The 19,490-nt window shown below is 36.1% G+C and overlaps 1 protein-coding gene and 1 pseudogene across 29 annotated transcripts in view; both read right to left on the bottom strand.

Moving 5' to 3' along the window:
* The window catches only part of Clasp2 (cytoplasmic linker associated protein 2), a 216,242-nt gene that overhangs the window by 173,729 nt on the left and 23,023 nt on the right, over window positions 1-19,490 (bottom strand). For all 29 annotated transcript variants that reach the window (XM_021238757.2, XM_087181377.1, XM_087181374.1 and 26 more), the window contains exons 2-6: window positions 15,707-15,785; window positions 6,513-6,616; window positions 3,591-3,682; window positions 2,314-2,389; window positions 83-180 (exon numbers count right to left, since the gene is read on the bottom strand). In XM_021238757.2, the coding sequence (XP_021094416.1) occupies window positions 83-180; window positions 2,314-2,389; window positions 3,591-3,682; window positions 6,513-6,616; window positions 15,707-15,785 (449 nt within the window). The remainder of the gene's footprint in view (window positions 1-82; window positions 181-2,313; window positions 2,390-3,590; window positions 3,683-6,512; window positions 6,617-15,706; window positions 15,786-19,490) is intronic.
* Window positions 8,537-12,595, bottom strand: LOC101718045 (regulator of nonsense transcripts 2 pseudogene; annotated as a pseudogene).

Raw genomic sequence — 19,490 nt, 5'->3', positions numbered from 1 at the left:
TAATCATTATGTACTGCAAACGTACTAATAAAAAAAAAGAAATTAAAACTTGGACCAAAAAAATAAATTTAGCAAAACTTACCTAGTAGAGGGAATTCCTCTCTTAAAAAGATCAATCCTCATTTTTTCTCCCACATGTTTGTAAATCTCTACAATAGCCAATATTGCAGCATCTCTCACCTGTCAGAGAATTAAGTTTTAAAGAAATTTGTATATGATAAAATTCTTTATCTCAAGGTAACATCATGCTAGCAGACCAACTTGAGTCTCCAAATTGGTTTTAATGCCCCTAGAGAAATTATGGCATGTCATTAACAGAAAAACAAGGATCCATCAAGAAACCGCTAGAAAAACTTAGAAAACCTCTAGAAAAACCTAGGTTTTATAGAAATCTAAGAAACTTGTGAATAGAAGTTATTAATTTGGCCTTTGAAAAAATCTATTTGTAATAAGACGCAAACAAGTGTCAATAATTAATATAAATTACTGCTAATTTATTTTGTTGGAACAAAACTGGCTTTCAAGAATATAGCCTGAATCCAAACAGATATTTTTACCAGCATTCATAGTAACCAAAAGGTAGAAACAACTCAAATGTCCATCCACAGTTGAATGGATAAACAAAATGTGATATATGTATGTGTGTGTATGTTATGTGTGCATTATCAAATAGTATTCAGCATTAGAAAGGAAGGAAATTTTGAGATGTTACATCACAGATGAACACTTTGAGGATATTATGTTAGATGAAGTCAGATACAAAACAACAAATATTGCCTGATTCTAATTCTATGAGGAACTCAAGAGTAGTTGAAATCATACGGAAAGTAGAATGGTGATTGCCAGCAGCTGGAGGAAGGGAAGAAGTTATCTAACAGGTTCTGAGTTTCAGTTTGGGAAGCTGAAAAAGTTGTGCAAATGCATGGTGTCAGTGGATACATAATCATCTGAATGTATCTAACAACACTGAAATATATATACTTTAAAAATGGTTGAAATGATGTTTTATATTGTGTATATTCTATCAGAAGTAAAAAATGTGGCCGAAAAAAGAGGAATGTGAAAGACAGTTTTAGTTTCCTTGGACAGCTCACTACTAAAAGAACAACTAAAAGCCAGGTATGGTAGTACACATCTGTACTCCCAGTTTTTCAGAAGGCTGAGGCAGGAGTTCAAGGAGCCTAAGAGTTCACTTGAGCACAGGAGTTCAAGGCCAGCCTAGGCAACAAAATGAACCCCTGTCTCACAGAGACAGTAGAACTATAAACCTGTAGAGGAGGAGTTACGACCTGAAATATGGGAAAATCTTACTGAAGGTCATTCCAAATGCCCAACCTTTGCAAAAATATTACAGCGAAGATTCAACTTCACCAGGAGGAATGGGATCCAGAACACATCTTTGTATTCTGTTTATAGTAAAAGTAGCTCAGGTAAACAAGTTTCTAACAACTGACGTACCACTAACACAATCCTGTCACACAGGGTAATGAACATTGCGAGGTTTTCATGCAAGTGCGTGTGATGGTATTTGCTACTCAGGAGGCTGAAGCCAGAGGTTTGCTTGAGCCACAAGTTTGAGACCAGGCTGGGCATAGTGAGACATTTTTATGCAACAATATTCAGGAATAAAAGAAGCTGACAACCTGTTCTCACAACTAACATACAGATTATGGGAATATACATCTCTCAGGGGGAAATGAGACAACAGGAAAGTAAGACATGGCTAAAACTGGCTATGAAAGAAGGTGTGACAAGATCCAGGAACACATGTGCAGAACAGTTCCCAAAGCCCTGCATGTAGACTTCTCCCAAGAACTTAAGCGGGTTTTTGATAGGATGGCCTAGACATGATGTCAGCCTGAGTAGGTGACACAAAGGGGACAGTCCACATTTGCCACTGTTTGCTCTTGCATGGTGGCTCACCTTCATGCAATATGGTGTACTTCTTTTCTTACTTTTACTTGGCCCAAACTTGCTCTGCAGAGCCTGTTTCTTTTCCTACCTTTATAAAACTTTGTTACCATTTAAAAAAAAAACTCTTATAAGAAGACCACAGAAAGGAACCCAGGGCCTTTGTTATTCAATCTCTCAAACTCAAGAACCAGCCATTAAGTCCCCATCTATACTTACTACTAGCCAAACTACTGACAACAAGCAACTTATGTGAGTATGTTTTTAAAAAGTATCTTTGGTATATATTTAAAAATAAGGTAAAATTGTGATTTTACCACTACCCTTTGTTGGGATAAGAGCACAGAAAAGAAAGGGTAGGAAAAAAAGTCAGTCAATGCCTGAATGCAAATAATTTTTTACCTGGCTGTTGGAATCTCCAAATAAGATGCACAAATGCGGTACCAACTTGCTGATGACAAGGTGCTGAACCCCAAAACTAAATATAATTTGAGAAAAAGAGAAAGAAATAGTTTTAATTAAATAGTAAACAAAATATCCTCATGCCTCTTCTTGTCTATATCAATATGACAATTATAGTAGAGAGGATGTACACATATCATAAAACATGAAAGACACAAGAAACAGGCAAAAACTAATTCTAAACAATGTGAAATATACAAATTTAAATAATCATGACTGATACATGACCCAACATAGCAAAATGCTCAACCAATGTCACTTTTAACCCTAGTAATCTATGAATTGCTTAAGAAATCAAAGCATTCACATTTTTTTTGGTACCGGGGATCAAAAGAACATTCACTTTTGAGATAGGTTTTTAGACTGTGGATTTCAAATAAACATGAAGTTAAATAAAATAAGTAAATGAAAAGATCTTTATTCTTATTAATATTTGGATGAAGTCACTGGTTGAAAGCAAATGACAGAAGAACCAAAACTCACAAAGACTGTGCTGACTGAACACACCTACAAGCTTTAGATGAAGTATGGCCTACACAGCTGAAAAAGAAAATAAATGAAAGTATACTAAAAGTAAAAATTAGAGATTAAAGAAGAAATAACACTACAGGCAAGTTGAAAGCTACTACACATTACCTATAATATCGTATTAAACCTTAAAAAAATAGTCCAGAATGACAACAAAAGTCCCAGTTTACATTTCGTCAGAATCTCCTTCATATCTCCGTGGCATCAATACTGTTAGAACTCTGCACACTGCTACCAGATTTAGTTTACCCAGGAGTCTTGTTCAGGGTATGATTTGGTAGCCATCCACAGTACTTACTCCAGGGAGCCTAGGGCCAACTGGAAAAGGGAAGATTTGGGAAATGGGGCTATGATACATGAGATACCACTGAGTTAAAAACAATGCCAAATTGGATCCAGAGCTTAGATCCTAAGTTATCAACACATCAGTTCTACAGTAGCTATAACTAACACACTAAAGAAAAGAAGAGAAATATTTCTTATAACTGACAATTTAAAAATTAACAATCTGAAAGATACCATAACATACTTTTACAAAAAACAGTAAACGTTACCAATAAACTTTGTGGTAGAGATCAATTAATAACTATTTAAAATTTATATTCATAGTTTTTCTTGACCTTGTAAAATGGATTTTTTGAGAAGCAAAAAAAATGTAAGAAGGCCGTTTTCAGTAATATAAAACTTACATGTTTAAGGTTTCAATAAGACACAGACACACGCCTTCTCGAGATCGAAAATTCTTGTGCTTAAAACCAGAAGCCAACTGCTCCCAAATGTACTATTTGAAAGAAAAGTACAAGTATAACAAAAAATTAAATTATGCATGTTATAATATTTTAACTCTTCCCAACCTTATTACCAACTTCATTAATAACTGAATTTTCTCATCAGAATATTTCCACTTCTCTACTACAGGCCAAGTATCCCTTATTGAAAACACTTCAGCCCAGAAATATTTTGGATTTTTTTTCAGATTTTAGAATAGCTGCATTTACACACGAGGTACTTTGGATAGGACCCAAATCTAAATACAAACTCATTTATGTTTCACAGACACTTTATATACATAGCCAGAAGGTAATTTTATACACTATTTTTAGTGCACTTGTGTTTTGACTGTGATCTGTCACATAAAGCCAGGTATGAAATTTTCTATTTGTGATATTACATCAATGCTCAAAAAGTTTTGGTCTTTGGAACATTTTTGGATTTTGGATTTTTGGATTAGGGATGCTCAACTTGCACTTACAAGTTACTAAGTTAAATTTATACTGCCATTCTTCCTAGCCATTCATTACATTTTTAGATTTTTTTTCCACTTCAGATTTCAATTATTTCATAAAAAACAAGTCCAAACCCTAAAAATCTTAGCATTTCCAAAGACACAGGATTTCTTCTATGCTTTAGAAACCTTCAATAACAATGCTAGCATTACAAGTCCAGTAGTCTAGTAAGCATTTAAAAGGTCCAACACTGCCTAACAACTACTACACATTGTCACACAGAGCAAGATTTTTCAACATACGGTATTATAATTGAAGTCTTTCTTCTTTCTTTTTTTTTTTTGGTACCGGGGATCAAACTAGGATCCCTCTGCTTGAGAGGCAGACAGCAGAACCAGAGTTAAATCCCCAGCCCTTTCTTCTTTTAATACTGCATCCACACAAAGGATAATTTTGGTATACCTCATTTTATGACTACTTAATTTGTTTACATTTATTTATAGTGAAAAATGTATGCTTTCTTTATAAATAAACTTAAAGTAATGCAAAATAATTATTTGGGTTTGGTTTAACAAGGAATCCAACTTTACTTTTACAGTTGTCCAACTGATAATCAAATGCCCAATCAAATCCTTTTTTACACATTTGGAAAAAATGACCTTTATCATTTATCAAATTCTCATTCTGTCTCTCTCTCTCTCTCTCTCTCTCACACACACACACACACACACACACACACACACACTCACTTTCTGGACTCAATATTCTTTCTGCAGTCTGTATTAAGCTTTACTAATATACTTCTTTCTCTAAGGGCCTAGGTTCAGTCCACAGCAGTGCAAAAACAAAACTAAAAAGAAAACACCAAACGCTAATATTGAATAATCTGGCTCAGCAACATGATCTCTGGAACTCTAATCTATAAAAATATTTATATCCAAAGATACATGTACAAGGATGTTTCCTATGGTGCTCTTTGTAATAACAAAAAAACCCAAAACAACTTAAAATGTAAATCACTTAACAGTATCAAAGAGTATCAACCATTGGGTTGGGATGGTGCAACTTTGTAATTCCAGCTACTCTGAGGCTGAGGCAGAAGAACCAGTAGTTCAAGCGCTGCCTGTCCAATATAGTAAGACCTTGTTTCAAAAAAATTTTTAAGAGTATCTACCAAACTATTAATAAAGATTTAGTTCTGAGGTATAAAATAGTGGGAAGCAGTATACTTTCACAATTCAATACTCTGGATTTTTATAAAACATATGCAATATTAAAAAAAACATATGTAATATTAACTATTTTAAGCATCCTATGATATCACTATATATCATTATCTATTCTGATTTTTTTTCGTATGAGCTTCTCTCTCAATCTTTTTTCATACATCACTTTCTTTTTATTCTCCTTTCAAAATATCTCCATGACATAGTTTGCATGTGGTTTGTCACCCAAGGATGTACTGAAGACCTGGTCCTCAGTGTGGTAGTGTTGAGATAGATGGTGGGAACTTTAAGAGGAGGGGCTGTGTAGGACACCATAGGAAAAGCCACTTCTCCCTCTGGGCTTCCTCTTGCCCTGTTAGGATAGCACCCACCTTCGTGTTGTTCCTGTCATTCCTGTGTATGGGATGCATTCCTGTCATTTTGGCACCATCCACCAAAAAAGTGATTCATTGCAGGGGGCCTGGGCTATGCTATTTGGACTTTCAACCTGGAAAACTGTGAGCTAAATAAATCTCTTTTCTTTATAAGTATCTAGCCTCAGGTATTTTGTTATAGTAACAAAACAGAATAATACATTCCATAAGAGCAAATTATTTCTATTGTATTCATAAAATACCCATTCTTGTCATAGAGTATATAGGTCTTATACAATTAGTAGCCACCTGTTAAAATAATTTCTTCCTCTCTAAGAGTTACAGGAATTAATATAACACTCAGTAGTCTTCAAAATAAGCTTTCTTATAAAATATTTTACAGTTTCCAAGTAAGGAAACCCAGAAAATCCTGAATATAATCAGTACAGTTTTAAACTGCTTTAGTCTATAAGTTAGGGTTTTTTAAGAAACATAACAGTAGAAATTTAAAAAGGAAAAAAAACCCCAAAATTAAATAGCAACACTGTTGCTTAAATTTCAACTTCTTTAAAGCATCAGCAATAATTCACTATTTAAAATTTCAGCTTTTATGCCTCCAATACCTTTTACTAATTTGCTGTGATTACCATCTATCTTTACTGACAGTTCTTTTTTTTTTTGGTACCAGAGATCGAACTCAGGTCCTTGCGCTTGCAAGGCAGGCAGCAGAACCACTGAGCTAAATCCCCAGCCCTTTACTGACAGTTCTTCATTAGAAAAATCTGTATTTTAACAAGTAGGCTTACCATAGGTGGTGCTACTTGATCCATTAACTTCAATATCAGAGTCTGAGCTTCATCTCGGACTTTGTCTTTGGCATCTCCCATTCTGTCTATTAAAGCTACAATAACTAAAACGGGAAGAGAGTAAATATGTATAATTCATCTCTATTACAAACTATTATTTTACAAAACTACAAATACCAATTGTGTCTATACATGAAGAGTTAAAAGCTAAAAAAAAAATGGTTTTGAATTTGGTATTCCAAATGAAAATAGCTGAGAAGCAAGTTTAAAGAGAATTGTACACTACGACATTTACTTATGATAATGTTCAAAACCAGACAAAATATCATTCTATTTTATATACCGATACATAAATGATCAAGTTCTAGAGACAGGTAAGGGAACATTATTTCCCCAAGGCCATAAAAAGAATGACTGTGGTACAGACATGGAAAAAATATTATCAGGAAAGGCAGAGATGAAGTCTAAAGAATTGGCAGAGGTAGGGCAGGGGATTTAGCTCAGTGGTTCCACCGCCTGCATCTCAAACCCAAGGTCCTCTGAGTTCCATCCCCGGTACGAAAAAAAAAAAAAGAACTGGCAGAGGTTTGGTTTCTGACCACCCCCCTTTTTTTTTGTACCGGGGATTGAACTTGGGACCTTGCGCTTGCCAGGCAGGCACTGGAACCACTGAACTAAATCCCTGGCAAGGTTTGGTTTTTTAGCTTGGGCATAATCAAGTGTTGGTCTTATAATTATTCTTTAAATGGTACATGTTTGATATGTATTCTTCCATATGTATGACCTATTCCACAACTGGTAAACAGAAAGTCTATGTCCCAGAATTGAGGTTTTCCTCTACCATGTCACAGACACTGGCACTATTCCTTAGAGAAAGTAAAGATAAGTTAAAGTCCATTCTTTTTTTTTTTTAATTACAACACTTTATTGCAGCATTGGCAATGGTCAGATTTTTGAAGCTGGTGAAGACTGGGCAGCATTTCCATGTGAAATGTTACAACTTTACAAATTTTTTTTTTTTATTTAAATCTACGTGCAGAAACTGAAACATGGTAAAAGAAAAAATGCAAAATAGAAAAAAAAGATGTAATCAAGTTGTAGCATACAGATGTGCTCTTTGACTAAATTCACTATGCCTACTGGAAAGCAAATGAAAGACAACTATCCTAATAAATTAACAGATTGTCAGAAACAGACTAAGAACCCTCATTTCCATTCAGTGGGGGGAAAACAAAACAAAAACAAAAACAAAACAAAAGCTCTACTTGTTTCTGTATTTTGTTTAGAGACAGAGGCTGTAAACCCATGAAGGTCAACAAAATATTCTGATCTACTTCTTGTTGTCCTTCATTCGTTTTCTGTGACATGCTGACTGGCACGTTTTGTTTTCAATGATATTTACAATGGGCTCAACTATATCCCTGTTCTTAGGCTGGTATCAGACTTTTATAAGCCATCTGACTTAATGCTCTCTGTATACTAACAATCTTCACATTTTTCTTTCACTCAGGCAATTTTATATCACTGACTGATGGATAAAACGGATTTTTCCCCCTCATCCCTTGTTCCTCTTGAAATAAATTCCTAAACAAAAGCCTTCCTGGTGGATTATCTGCTATTTGGGTATCTTTCATCATTTTGTTGCCCTGCATGTAAGTTTTTACTAGAAGATTTTACTGCTTGCTCTATACTTTTCTACTGTAGTCCTGGAGCCCCCAAATATATCTTCTTCCAACATGGGATGTTCAATTCAGAGACACTGTAACTCAAGTCAAGTTTAAAACTCAAGTTCATTTCCCCCATACTATTACCATCACAGCTGTTTCTTCTCTGGCTCAGGCATCTCACTGGCGTTCTTCTTGGTGTAGCTGCTCTGTAGTCAAGTGAACCATTTCATTTCTTGACTGCCATTCTCAAGAGAAGATTAACCCTCACATGATTTCCATTACAAAAGGCCTTTTCTGCCTTGTCTGGAAGCGTCAGCTTGTTCCGGTGTTGGCAGAAGCTGGTATTTCTGCCCCATGGCCCCAGCCTGTCCCAGGTTTAGATTCGCACCTCTCTAGACCGACATGCTGAGATGTGTCCACTGCTCTCATTCAATTGCTGGAGGACTCCACTATCCACAACATCAGATACAGGACCTAATGAAATGACATGTGCTGCTGGATCAATGTCTCCTCCCACCAGTCTTAAAGATTAGATCTGCATTAGGTGCTCCCTTTGGATGTTGGTAACGAGGCCTCCACTCACGATTGGTGTTTGCTGGAGCTGGGTGCTGGGCAAGAGACTGCAGCATTTCTTGATAATCTTCTTGTTCTTGCTGTTCATTGATATCTAGAGTGAGCTTTTTCATTCTCATCCTCTCTTCTTGTTCTGCCTGTTGCTGGTTCCAATGATTCGCAGCAAGTTGGGACGACATGGGCACATTGAGGATTTTAAACTGCTGTTTATTTCCTTTTCTTGTTAGCATGACAAATGGCATCGTGTCTGCAGACTCTGCCTCTCCTTCCCCACCACCAAGAGGAGGCCCTTTCCTCAGCTAGCTTTTGAGATGCAAAGGAATAGCAACATCAAGCTGGTGCACTTTAACAGATTCGCCACTTCGTTGCTGAAGATTTTCTAGCATCATTTTATCCAGAACTTGAATGAAGTCCTCATCTTCTACACAAGGCACATGCTTTAGTCCACCTCCTTTAATCATTACCTCAGTATTCTCTTCATCAGTTTCATTCTCCTTGTTGGAATCTGAAAGGTAATCTGTATTCTCCTCTTCCTCTTCTTCTCTCTCATCATCATCATTATCAGAACCCTCCTCTTCTTCTGGTTCATTTACTTCACTTCCATTTCCAGACTGTTCTTCTGTTTCAGCTCCCCCTTCTTCTTCTTCATCTTCTTCAAGATTTTCTCCTTCTGTCATACAATCTTTTGAATCTCTGTCATTTACTAGGCCTAGTTTTATTAAGTATTCTCGTTCCAGTTCGTGTACCTGCCTGATGGATTCATCCAGAGAATTACAGAGTTTGATCTTTGGTCTTAGCAGTTCTAGTGTATCACTGATCATGTAATCTATATCAATAGGAAATGGATGGTCTTTTGTCCAAACCTCCAAACTTTTCTTCCACCAAATATAACGCTGAAAATATACAAGGAAGCAATCAAGCTTTCGTTTACTGGAACCTCTGTCAAAGTACTGGCCACAGGTATCCAAAATAGTGCACACTAGTCTAATTCTGAAAAGATGCTCAGGAGGGTCCATTGAATTTGGAGAGCCATCAGGGTTAACACTGAATGAAGTAAATGAATAGAGAGTTCTGAAAATAACACCATTCGGTAATTATAAAGTTCCCCCCTAAGAACTTAGCACTGCTGATACGCCTCTGATTAAATTTAGGTTGACTGACCTCCATTCCCAATCGAATATCTTCTAAAACTCCATCTACAACATGGATCCCAACATCTTCTTGGTAGAGCACTAGTCCTGCTAAAAGGTTGGCTACACAATGAATACTATTGTATTTCACATTCCAGATGTTTATCATACAACAAATAACATAGTCTTTCACTTCTTGGTCCTGCCAGGGCAACTTTCGCATCTGTCTCAAAACCTTTTCAGTAGTGACCTTAGAGAGATCCTTATACAAAAGTTTCCGGACATATTCCTGGAGGGGAGGACGTTTCTTTTTCACTGTCTTTTCAGCTGGAGGTGGGTCGCAGTGGTAATAAGCATTTTCCACTATTGTCACGTATCTTGCATCAAGATGCATTGCTTGTTTCTTTCTCATCATTTGGTCCAAAAGTACACTGGTCCTCAGGTGTGATTCTGGAGATCTAAAAAGAAACTGTACACATGTCTCCAGTAGAGTACAAGCCATTTCAATATGATGATGAGAAAAGTCTGACAGAAGCATCTTCAAACAATGGAGCATATCATTTTTTGTAAACATCTTAAACTTAGTTCTCCAATAAAATGAACAGTTTTGTTCTTTGTTTCAATATTGATCTGGTCCTTTTTTCACACATGAAATCTGAAATATGAAATCCCCCCTCAGCATGGAACAAAGATCCTCTGCTACATCAGACATGCAGGGATGGAATGCAGCAACCAATCTTGCATAAAATGGTAGCAAATCCAACCTTTGTCTAGGAACTATGAAGAGTGCTCGTACCAACTTCTTCCTGTTTGCTTTTGTATTCACGTTCATGCAAAAATCCACTGCTGCCTTGTCTATCAGATCTCAGTTGACACAGTTGGGCAACTGCTGGAGGAAAGCATCTACTATGAGCTTGAGATGAGATACAGTGCTGGCTTCTTCATCCTCTTGTTCTTGTTCACCAAAAAGTTTCTTTGTAAGATCTTCAGCTTCATCCCCATCTTCTAACTCCAAAGTGTCATCATTAATTTCTAGGTTTTCCAACTCAAGTTCCAAATCATCAGGATTTGATACCTCCTTATTATCCTTAGGTTCCTTTGCCTCTTTGGAATCATCTTTGTTAGACTCTTTGTTCTGACAACTTTTTTCATTATCTTTAAACAAGATGGCTGGAACGAAAGCTTTCAAATCAGTAAAGTTCTCATAAAAATTCCGAGCATCTTCATCTTCCCATATACCACCTTCCAAGTCATAATCTCCAGGTTTACCAGGTGTGAATATATCAATCCCAGGCCCATGCTCTTCTGGTGTTGGCTTATCCTGAGGAAGATCTGGCATATTTTCATCCAAAAGGTCTGCTAAGGATTGAGAATCTGCCAGTAACTTCTGATAAGACATAGCAAATTCTTCATATTGTTTATGTCTATCTTCACTCAGTTCCCCTTTAGAATGTAGAATATGCCTGTTTTGTCTCTCAGTATTCTGGAGCTCCCTGTGGTCCCTTTTCAGGTGTTTGGTCAAAGACGTAAAGTACTCTTTCAAAAGATTCTGGAAAGGTTGTTGTTTCTCTGGACTAATTATCTCACTAGGAGGAAAACTCAAATTAAACTTCTCTGCAGCACTCTTTACTCTCCTTAGTGTAAGTCCAGCAATATCATCTCCACAATGGTGACAGAAACTAATCACCACAGAAACATGAGTGTGGGATTCTCGATCAGCATTAATAATATTTTTCAGCTGTTCATAGATTAAGGAAAGACCTTCCTTGTCAGTGAAAATCCCATTGTCAATTCTGCAATGAAATGCAAATCATTTCTTAGCTTGGTAATGTTAGGAGTTTTCTCCTCTTTCCTTGCTTCAAAATGTTTTTTCCAGACCTGAAGAAGTGAGAGGGCAAAGTCAGCATAGCGCTGGTGAAAGAGAGAACACAGGTGCATAGCACAGTTCACATCAGAGATTTTTAGTTTGGCTTCTACAATGGAAGCTACAGCCTTTGCAATGTATTTGCTTAAATTTAGGCCATTAAAATCATGGGACAAGGAGTCTCTCTGTTGTTCTGTAATAGTTTTTAGTTTCTTGACAAAAGCAGTATTTTTCTTCAAACTTGAGTCCAGGCGGCTAAAGAAATTTTCCTCTGGTCAGTTGTCTGGAGCATTTTGGGTTTTGCTACAAAGCTCCTTTCTTAATTGATGTCATTCCCAAGCTTCCTGATGAAGCTGAAGGGATTCTTCCTTCTCTTTTAACTGAGCAGCTTCTTCTTGCTGACGTTTTGCTTGCTCTTCTTGCTTTTTTCTCTCTTCCTCTTCATGTTTCTTTTTTTCGTCTTCTTTTTTCTTTAATTCTTTCTCTGCTTTCACCTTTTCTTCTTTTTTCTTGCATTCTTTGTCTTTCTTTTTCTTCTTATCTTCTTCTAGTTTCTTCCTTTTCTCTTCAGGGACCTTACTGACCTCTTTCTTGGCAGTGATCTTGAGATCGTCTTTTGGTTTTTCCTTGCTGTTCACTGGGCGCTTTTCGCTGCAGTCTTTCTCCCTGTTGTTTAGCAAAGATTCTTTTTCTTCCATACTTGCTGACTTTTTACGCTCAGCTGGCATTATGTGACCCAGAACAATCTCGAGCTTGTTGTCAACATGAGCCCCGGGTTTCCCAGCACCAACTCCAGCGCTCCGGCTCTCCCTCCCCTCCCCCACTAGAGTCCATTCTTTAGAGAACTTTCATGATCAAGGTTTTTGTAACCATAAATCAACAATGAAATACAAAATCATATTTTTTAAAAAAAGAATTGAGGGCCGGGGATTTAGCTCAGTGATTTCGCTGCCTGCTGCGCAAGCACAAGGACCTGAATTCAAAAGAATTGAGATGTGTTGTGTACATGCACCAATTCTCCACAATGAATGTAATCATTGCAGGGTGTGGTGGCACAAGCCTGTAATCCCAGCACTCAGAAGGCTGAGGCAGGAGGATTACCTTGAGTTCAAGGCCTCTGCCTGGGCTACAGAGTAAGTTCAAGGTCAGCCTAGACTACACAGCAAGACCTTGTCTCAAAAAAAAAAGAATGTAATCATCATGCACTGCATACACATACTAATAAAAAGAAATCAAAATCATATTGAGGGACCAGGTTCTAAACTCATTTCATAGGGCAAAAATCTCAAAATTATCTTTCTATATTCTCTTTAATTTCCATTACCATTTAGTGTGGTTTTGCTACATGTATGACCTTGAACACAGTATTTAACCACTTTTTGTCTACTGTTTCATCTATAAACATGGGTAGAGGTTCTCATCTCAGAGGACTATTCAAAATTAAAAGAGAAGGCATGTGGACAACACAGAGTAAAGGTCATAGAGAAAGTACTCTCTATAACATGTCATCTAATGATCACTATCATCTTCCATGTTCAAATGCAAAGAAATGTGTTTTCTCTTTTGGCTTTAAAGCTAATATGGCCTTCCTTTCTCTGAGTCATTGGAGGGCCTATGTCTAATTTAAATAAGAGAATCAGGGCCGGGGATTTAGCTCAGTGGTTCCACCGCCTGCCTCATAAATGCAAAGTCCTGAGTTCAATCCCTAGTTCCAAAAATATATATATACAAATAAATAAATAAGAGAATCAGGAAGAAATGAAATCAAGAAAGAGATATATCCTTAGTCTATTGATAGGCAGATATAATTAAATGTGTATATAATTTGATGTCAATACATTTGTCTACAATGCAATAACCAAAAGTAATATAAAGGATCAACAACACCTGAGGTTAAAAAAAAAAAAATGGAAGAAAATTAGTACAGTAGGAGCCAATTGTCCAAATGCAATATCTTCCAAAAATCTTAAGCCTAATCAACGAAAGCACTATGTAAGAAAACAAGGCCCACATCATGAAAACCATATCCTACTCCTGAGGCAATGGAAGCATTAGTGAGTGGAAAAAATATAAATCTTTCTTATCTTCCTTGGTATATTATTAACACTAGTGCCCAAAGTCACACAAATTGCAGTTAGTGAGACTAGGATTTAAATAACCTGTACAAGGGGAGGTTCCAATCACAATCACCTATATACTTACTTATAATTTGAGGTGTTTAGATGTGTATAATATAGTAATAAGAAAAAAGACATTTTATTTTTGAAGCAGAATTTAGCTTCAAAAAGAAAATTCAAATATAAAGTTTCCCAACTTTCCCAAGATTAACATAAATGTTGACCCAAATAGGGGCTCACTTCAATATTAAATAGTAACTTTATACAATAGAAACAAAACTAAAATACCTTATACCACAAAATCTTAGTATTACAGCTATTAATTTACATAATAAATTCATTTTTCATCAAAATCCTTTAACACATACTTTCTTGAAAACAAACAGAATAAGATTTTATTATTAGCTCCTACCAGTTATATTACACTTCCCTAAATACATAACAAGTAAAATGTTTACAAAACATAGGTTTTTACATCTACTACAGGATTTTAATCAGATGACTGACAGTAAAAATCTTCTTTTCAGAAAATATTAACAAAAAAGATGAGCTGGAAACCAACTAAGGATTTAAATTACATAATAAAGATAGAGGCCCATTACACACTTCTGCTGAAAAGACAACTAGAACATTAAAAGAAAAACTGACAGCATTTGGTGGCACACCAAACATGAATAAAAAAGCTGAACAATGACATTTGAAAATAACTGTGATGATACATTGACATTATGAGGCAGTAACTTAATCCTCAAAAGAAAATAACTAATAGTCAAGGTTATACTTCTATGTAATACTATATAATAGGACTGCATTCACTCAGTGCATTCCAAAAGGCACATGAAGGTCACGCAGGTTTAGAAAATAAAGTCAAAGCTAGCTTTGTAATCCTAATACTATATAAAGAACAGGATTATATTAGCATATTGTACTGTATAGCAAACACACTTTTAAGTATGCAATACTCAAAATATGGCCAACAGCCCAGGACCAGTCTACAAACTATGGTAAAGAAACTGGGAGTGTTTACAAAATGTTTTAAAACAATCTCACCAAAGTAATTTTGTTTGCTGAATCTAATAATAAAAATTAAAGCCAAGCACAGCAGCACACATCTATAATCCAGCTGAGCCTCTGCTCCAGAGGCTGAGCAAAAAAGATCACAAGTTTGAGGCCAGCCTAGGCAACTTAGGAAGATGCTATTTCTAAAAAAGGGGGGACAGGGGGGGACATGCTAGAAATAACTCAGTGGTACAGAACTTGCCTAGCATGCACAAGGCCCTGCTTCAGTCCTGGAAATTGGGAAAAAGAAAATTGAATGGGCTGAGGGTGTAGCTCAGTGGTAAGAGTATGTGTTTACTTACATGTGCAAGGCTCTGGGTTCAATCTCCATCCCCAAAACCAAAATAGAAAAATGGCTTTATACTTTTTTCATTTTGCTATAATTTATCTTTCCTTATACTTCATTAAATATTGGTTGACACAGGCTGGAAATGAAAAAAAACTAGTCCTTCACAAATAGTGTGAAAAATAGCATAGCAAATTATACTATAAATTTTAATATTTTACAAAACAGCCAATAAAAAATTTGAAAACATGAAGTAAAAATCTATTAGCATTATTTAGCAAGGTTTTTGGTATCTAGGTTTTTGTTTTGTTTTTGCTTCTCTTTGTTTTTTCTTCAAAGAGAATAAAATTATTTAAATAGGGATAAAACCTATAAACTACAATGCTAAATTGTACAAAATGTTTTTAAATTTACAGAGAAATAATTGTTAGCAAAAACTAGAAGAAAAAAGGCACTATAAAAAAACTCTATCCTAATTTTTAAATAAAATTAACTTACCCATTGCTACATAGGACTTAAATCGTGTTGATAATCTGTCCACAAAGGCACTTAAAATGTCCAGTCCCATTAAGGATACCTAGAGACAGAAGAAGTTTTAATAAATACAAATTAATGACGGATACTTTTACTTTAATATCAGTACAGGTATTTAATTTTGAACATACAGAAACTTTCAAGTATTACCAAGTCTTTTAAAAATGAGATTAAAGTATTCGGGGTAAATGGCTACAAGGCTGTGGCACCCTATTCTCAAACAGTACAATAATAACAATGAGAAGTATATATGTGAGAAGATAGTGATAAACCATGTTTAGCAAAAAGTTAATAACTGGTAAATCTGGTGAAGGTTACAGACGAGTTCACTGACTACACTTGTCACTTTAACTCTGAAATGTTTCCTAAATGAAACAGTTAAAAATTCAAAGAGTATCTTTAATTATGAAGAAATTTCAACTTATCTAGAGTATAGAAACTCTAAAAACATTCCTTCCATTCTACCAAGAAAGAGCCAAATAATACAAATCATAACTGTGCTTGACTGTATCTGAAAGCTGAAGTTGTAGAATAACCACCTAGCCTGAAATCTAATGAGAAAAAGAAAAAATATTGGACGCAAGCAGTAAATCAAACAACTGAAGACAGGAGGAAAATAAAGCTGTAATACAAAGTGGCCAAGAATTCAGCTGCATTTAACAAATTATTAGAAGCTAATAGATACAAATAGAATTCACAAACTTGCAGACTCTAGTTTGCACCCACTTGCAAGCTCTTTTTCCACAAACCTGCATACTCTAATTAAGACTTGAAGGCTGAGCAGAAGAGTGGAGAAAATATTTCCTGGCACAGAACTAGGGGAGGGAGCAGCTGCCTCTGCAGGAAAAGCACAAATGCTTCCACTACCCCTGTCCTATAAAAAACAAAAGTTTAAAGTACTGAGGGAGGGAGATCAAACACTATTATCCCTACAACACAGGTAAAACTCACTGCTATGGAAGAAAGGAAAAAGACTAGAAGTCCTACTCCTTAGTAGAGAGCACACACACACACACACACACACACACAAAAGCCATCCTGGTCACCAATAAAAGGTTTCAGGTGCAGAGGGACATGATCTTTGATAAAACCTCACCCCAAGACTCAAGAGGAAAAGAGACTCCTAGGACTGAAGCTGGGCTAGAAAAGTAAGAGAATGACCCCATTCTTCACAACCAGGCTAGCAAGCATGAAATAAGAAGCAACAAGAGTTTACTGCTAGGGAAAAAACAGGAACATAGGGGAAAAGCCCTCCATGAAACACAGGAAAATAGGAAAGGCCTAAAGCCCAGGGTTAAGCAAAAACAATAAGGAAAACCCAACATCAAACTAAGCAAGTTAACAGGAACTTGAAGCAAATATGAACTAACAGTAACTGTAGCAACCACAACAGACAAACCTAACTTCAACTACTGACTAGACTGATTACATAGCTCAACACTATAAGCTTAGCAGAAAAACCATGCCATTTGGAGCATAAATATTATTTAACTTAGTCTTAAATTTCCTAAACGCTGTCCAGCTTCCAACTAAAAATTTCGAGATGCAACAGGAACAAAGAGAGGAAAATCCCAATGTTAAGGGCAAAGCAATCAACAGAACAAAATATATAGATAATCCATAGGTTAAATCATCACAGAGTTTTAAATAACAATTATTATTAGTGTGTTAAAGGCTCTACTTAAAAGATCACAAAACAGGCATGATCACATCAGCACAGAGATAAAAATTCTAAAACAGAGTCAAATATTAATGATTAAAAATATTATTTTTTTTTAAAGTGATAAAAACGTTTAAAAATACCTTCGGGTAGGCAAGGTGGAGACACCTGTACTCTGAGCTGAGTTTGACGAAGGAGGATCACAAATCTGAGGGTAGACTGGGCAACTTAATGAGGCTCTATTTCAAAATAAAAATAAAAAGGGCTGGGGACATAGCTCAGTGGTGTTCCTGGGTTTCACCCCTGGGGGGTGGGGGGGACTCTAAGGGGCTCATCAATAGATTTGCCACAGAGAAGAATCAGTGAACTTGATGAAAGGCTGATAGGAAGTATCCAAATCAAACATATTAAAATGGAAGAAGGGCCGGGGATTTAGCTCAGTGGTTCCAGTGTCTTGCCTTACAAGCACAAGGTCCCAAGTTCAATCCCCAGTACCCTCCTAAAAATAAAATAAAATAAAATAAAATGGAAGAAACTGGGAGGGAGAAGACATAAGCATTTAGCAACAGTGAGACAATATCAAATTTTCTAACATAGCGGAATTCCAAAGGGAAAGAATAAAAGAACAAAGTGGAAGAAATATTTGGAGAGAAAATGCAAAAAAAATTAGTAAAAATATCAACAAGCATCAAACCATCCACTTAAGTCTCAGTGACCAGAGAAAGGAAAATTTCAAGAAATACCAAAACACATGATATTCAAACTGTTAAAACCAAAAGAAAGGAAAATCTTAAAACCAATGAGAAGAAAAAGGTTAGTGCAGCAAGCTTCCTGCCAAAAAATATGTGAATCGGGCCGGGGATTTAGCTCAGTGGTTCTGGCACCTGCCTTGCAAGTGCAAGGTCCCAAGTTCAATCCCTGGTATCAAAAAAAAAAAAAAAAAAGGATGTGAATCAGGAGACAATGGAGAGACATCTTTATAGTACTGAAAAAAAAATTCTGACTCAAATTTCTATACCTTGTAAAAACATCTTTCAAAAATAAAGGAGAAATAAAGACTTTTTCAACATACAAAATGTGATAGAATTCATAATAGATCTGTACTACAGGAAATGTTAAAGGGAAATCTTCAGGCAAAAAGGAGTATATGACAACAGACAAAAAATGAGATTTACACTAAGTAACTCATGAAACAGGTAAAATTTAAGTAAATATTAAAAGCTAAAAATATATATTTCATCAATCTAAAAAATAACTGACATTAAAGCAAATATTAGAACTATTGAGTTTAGTAAAGTCCATGAGATAAAAGGAAAAATGAACTAGAAAAATCAACTGTTTCTATATACTAGCATTCAATAACTAGGGGTTGAAATATCTTAAATAGTACCATTAATAAAACATACAAAATGGGCTGGAGATGTAGCTCAGTGGCACCACGTCTGCCTGGCAAGCCTAAGGTCCTGAGTTCAATTACTGGGGTGGGGGGAAGGGGGTGTCTCTAGAGGACAGAGGCCAACTTAGGCACTGTGGCTGCACACAGCACACACGAGCACTTGACTGTGAGTCTCTGCTTGGGCAGAGTCCAAAAAAAAAAAAAACTGCAGGATAAGACATACAAAATAATTAAGATATAAATTTAACAAGTATGCATAACATCTAAAGGCAAAATTCCAGAATACTAATGAAAGTGATGGAAGAAGAACTTAATAAATATAACAAGTTCATGGATTAGAAGATATAGTATTAGTAAGATTTCAAAGCTCACAGAACTTTTTTTTTTTTTTTTTTTTTGAGACAGGGTATGAGAGGCTGGGGATTTAGCTCAGTGGTTCTGGCACCTGCCTGGCAAGCACAAGGCCCCACGTTCGATCCCCAGTACCAAAAAAGAAGAAAAAAAAATTACAAGAGACAGGGTATGTAGAGTTTAGGCTGGCCTTGAACTCACTATGTAGCCCAAACTGGCCTTGAATTCTTGGTGATTCTTCTGCCTTATCCTTCCAAGTGCAGGGATTAAGGGTGTGCGCCACCACATCTGGCTCTACAAAATTTTTTTATTTAGTAAGTGAAATCCCACTCAAACTCCCA

This window comes from Heterocephalus glaber, unplaced genomic scaffold (assembly GCF_053883595.1).
Source record: "Heterocephalus glaber isolate CG9 unplaced genomic scaffold, H.glaber_assembly_v1.0 deba00001472, whole genome shotgun sequence".
Taxonomy (NCBI): domain Eukaryota; kingdom Metazoa; phylum Chordata; class Mammalia; order Rodentia; family Bathyergidae; genus Heterocephalus; species Heterocephalus glaber.
This window is presented reverse-complemented; position numbering and strand designations above follow the sequence as displayed.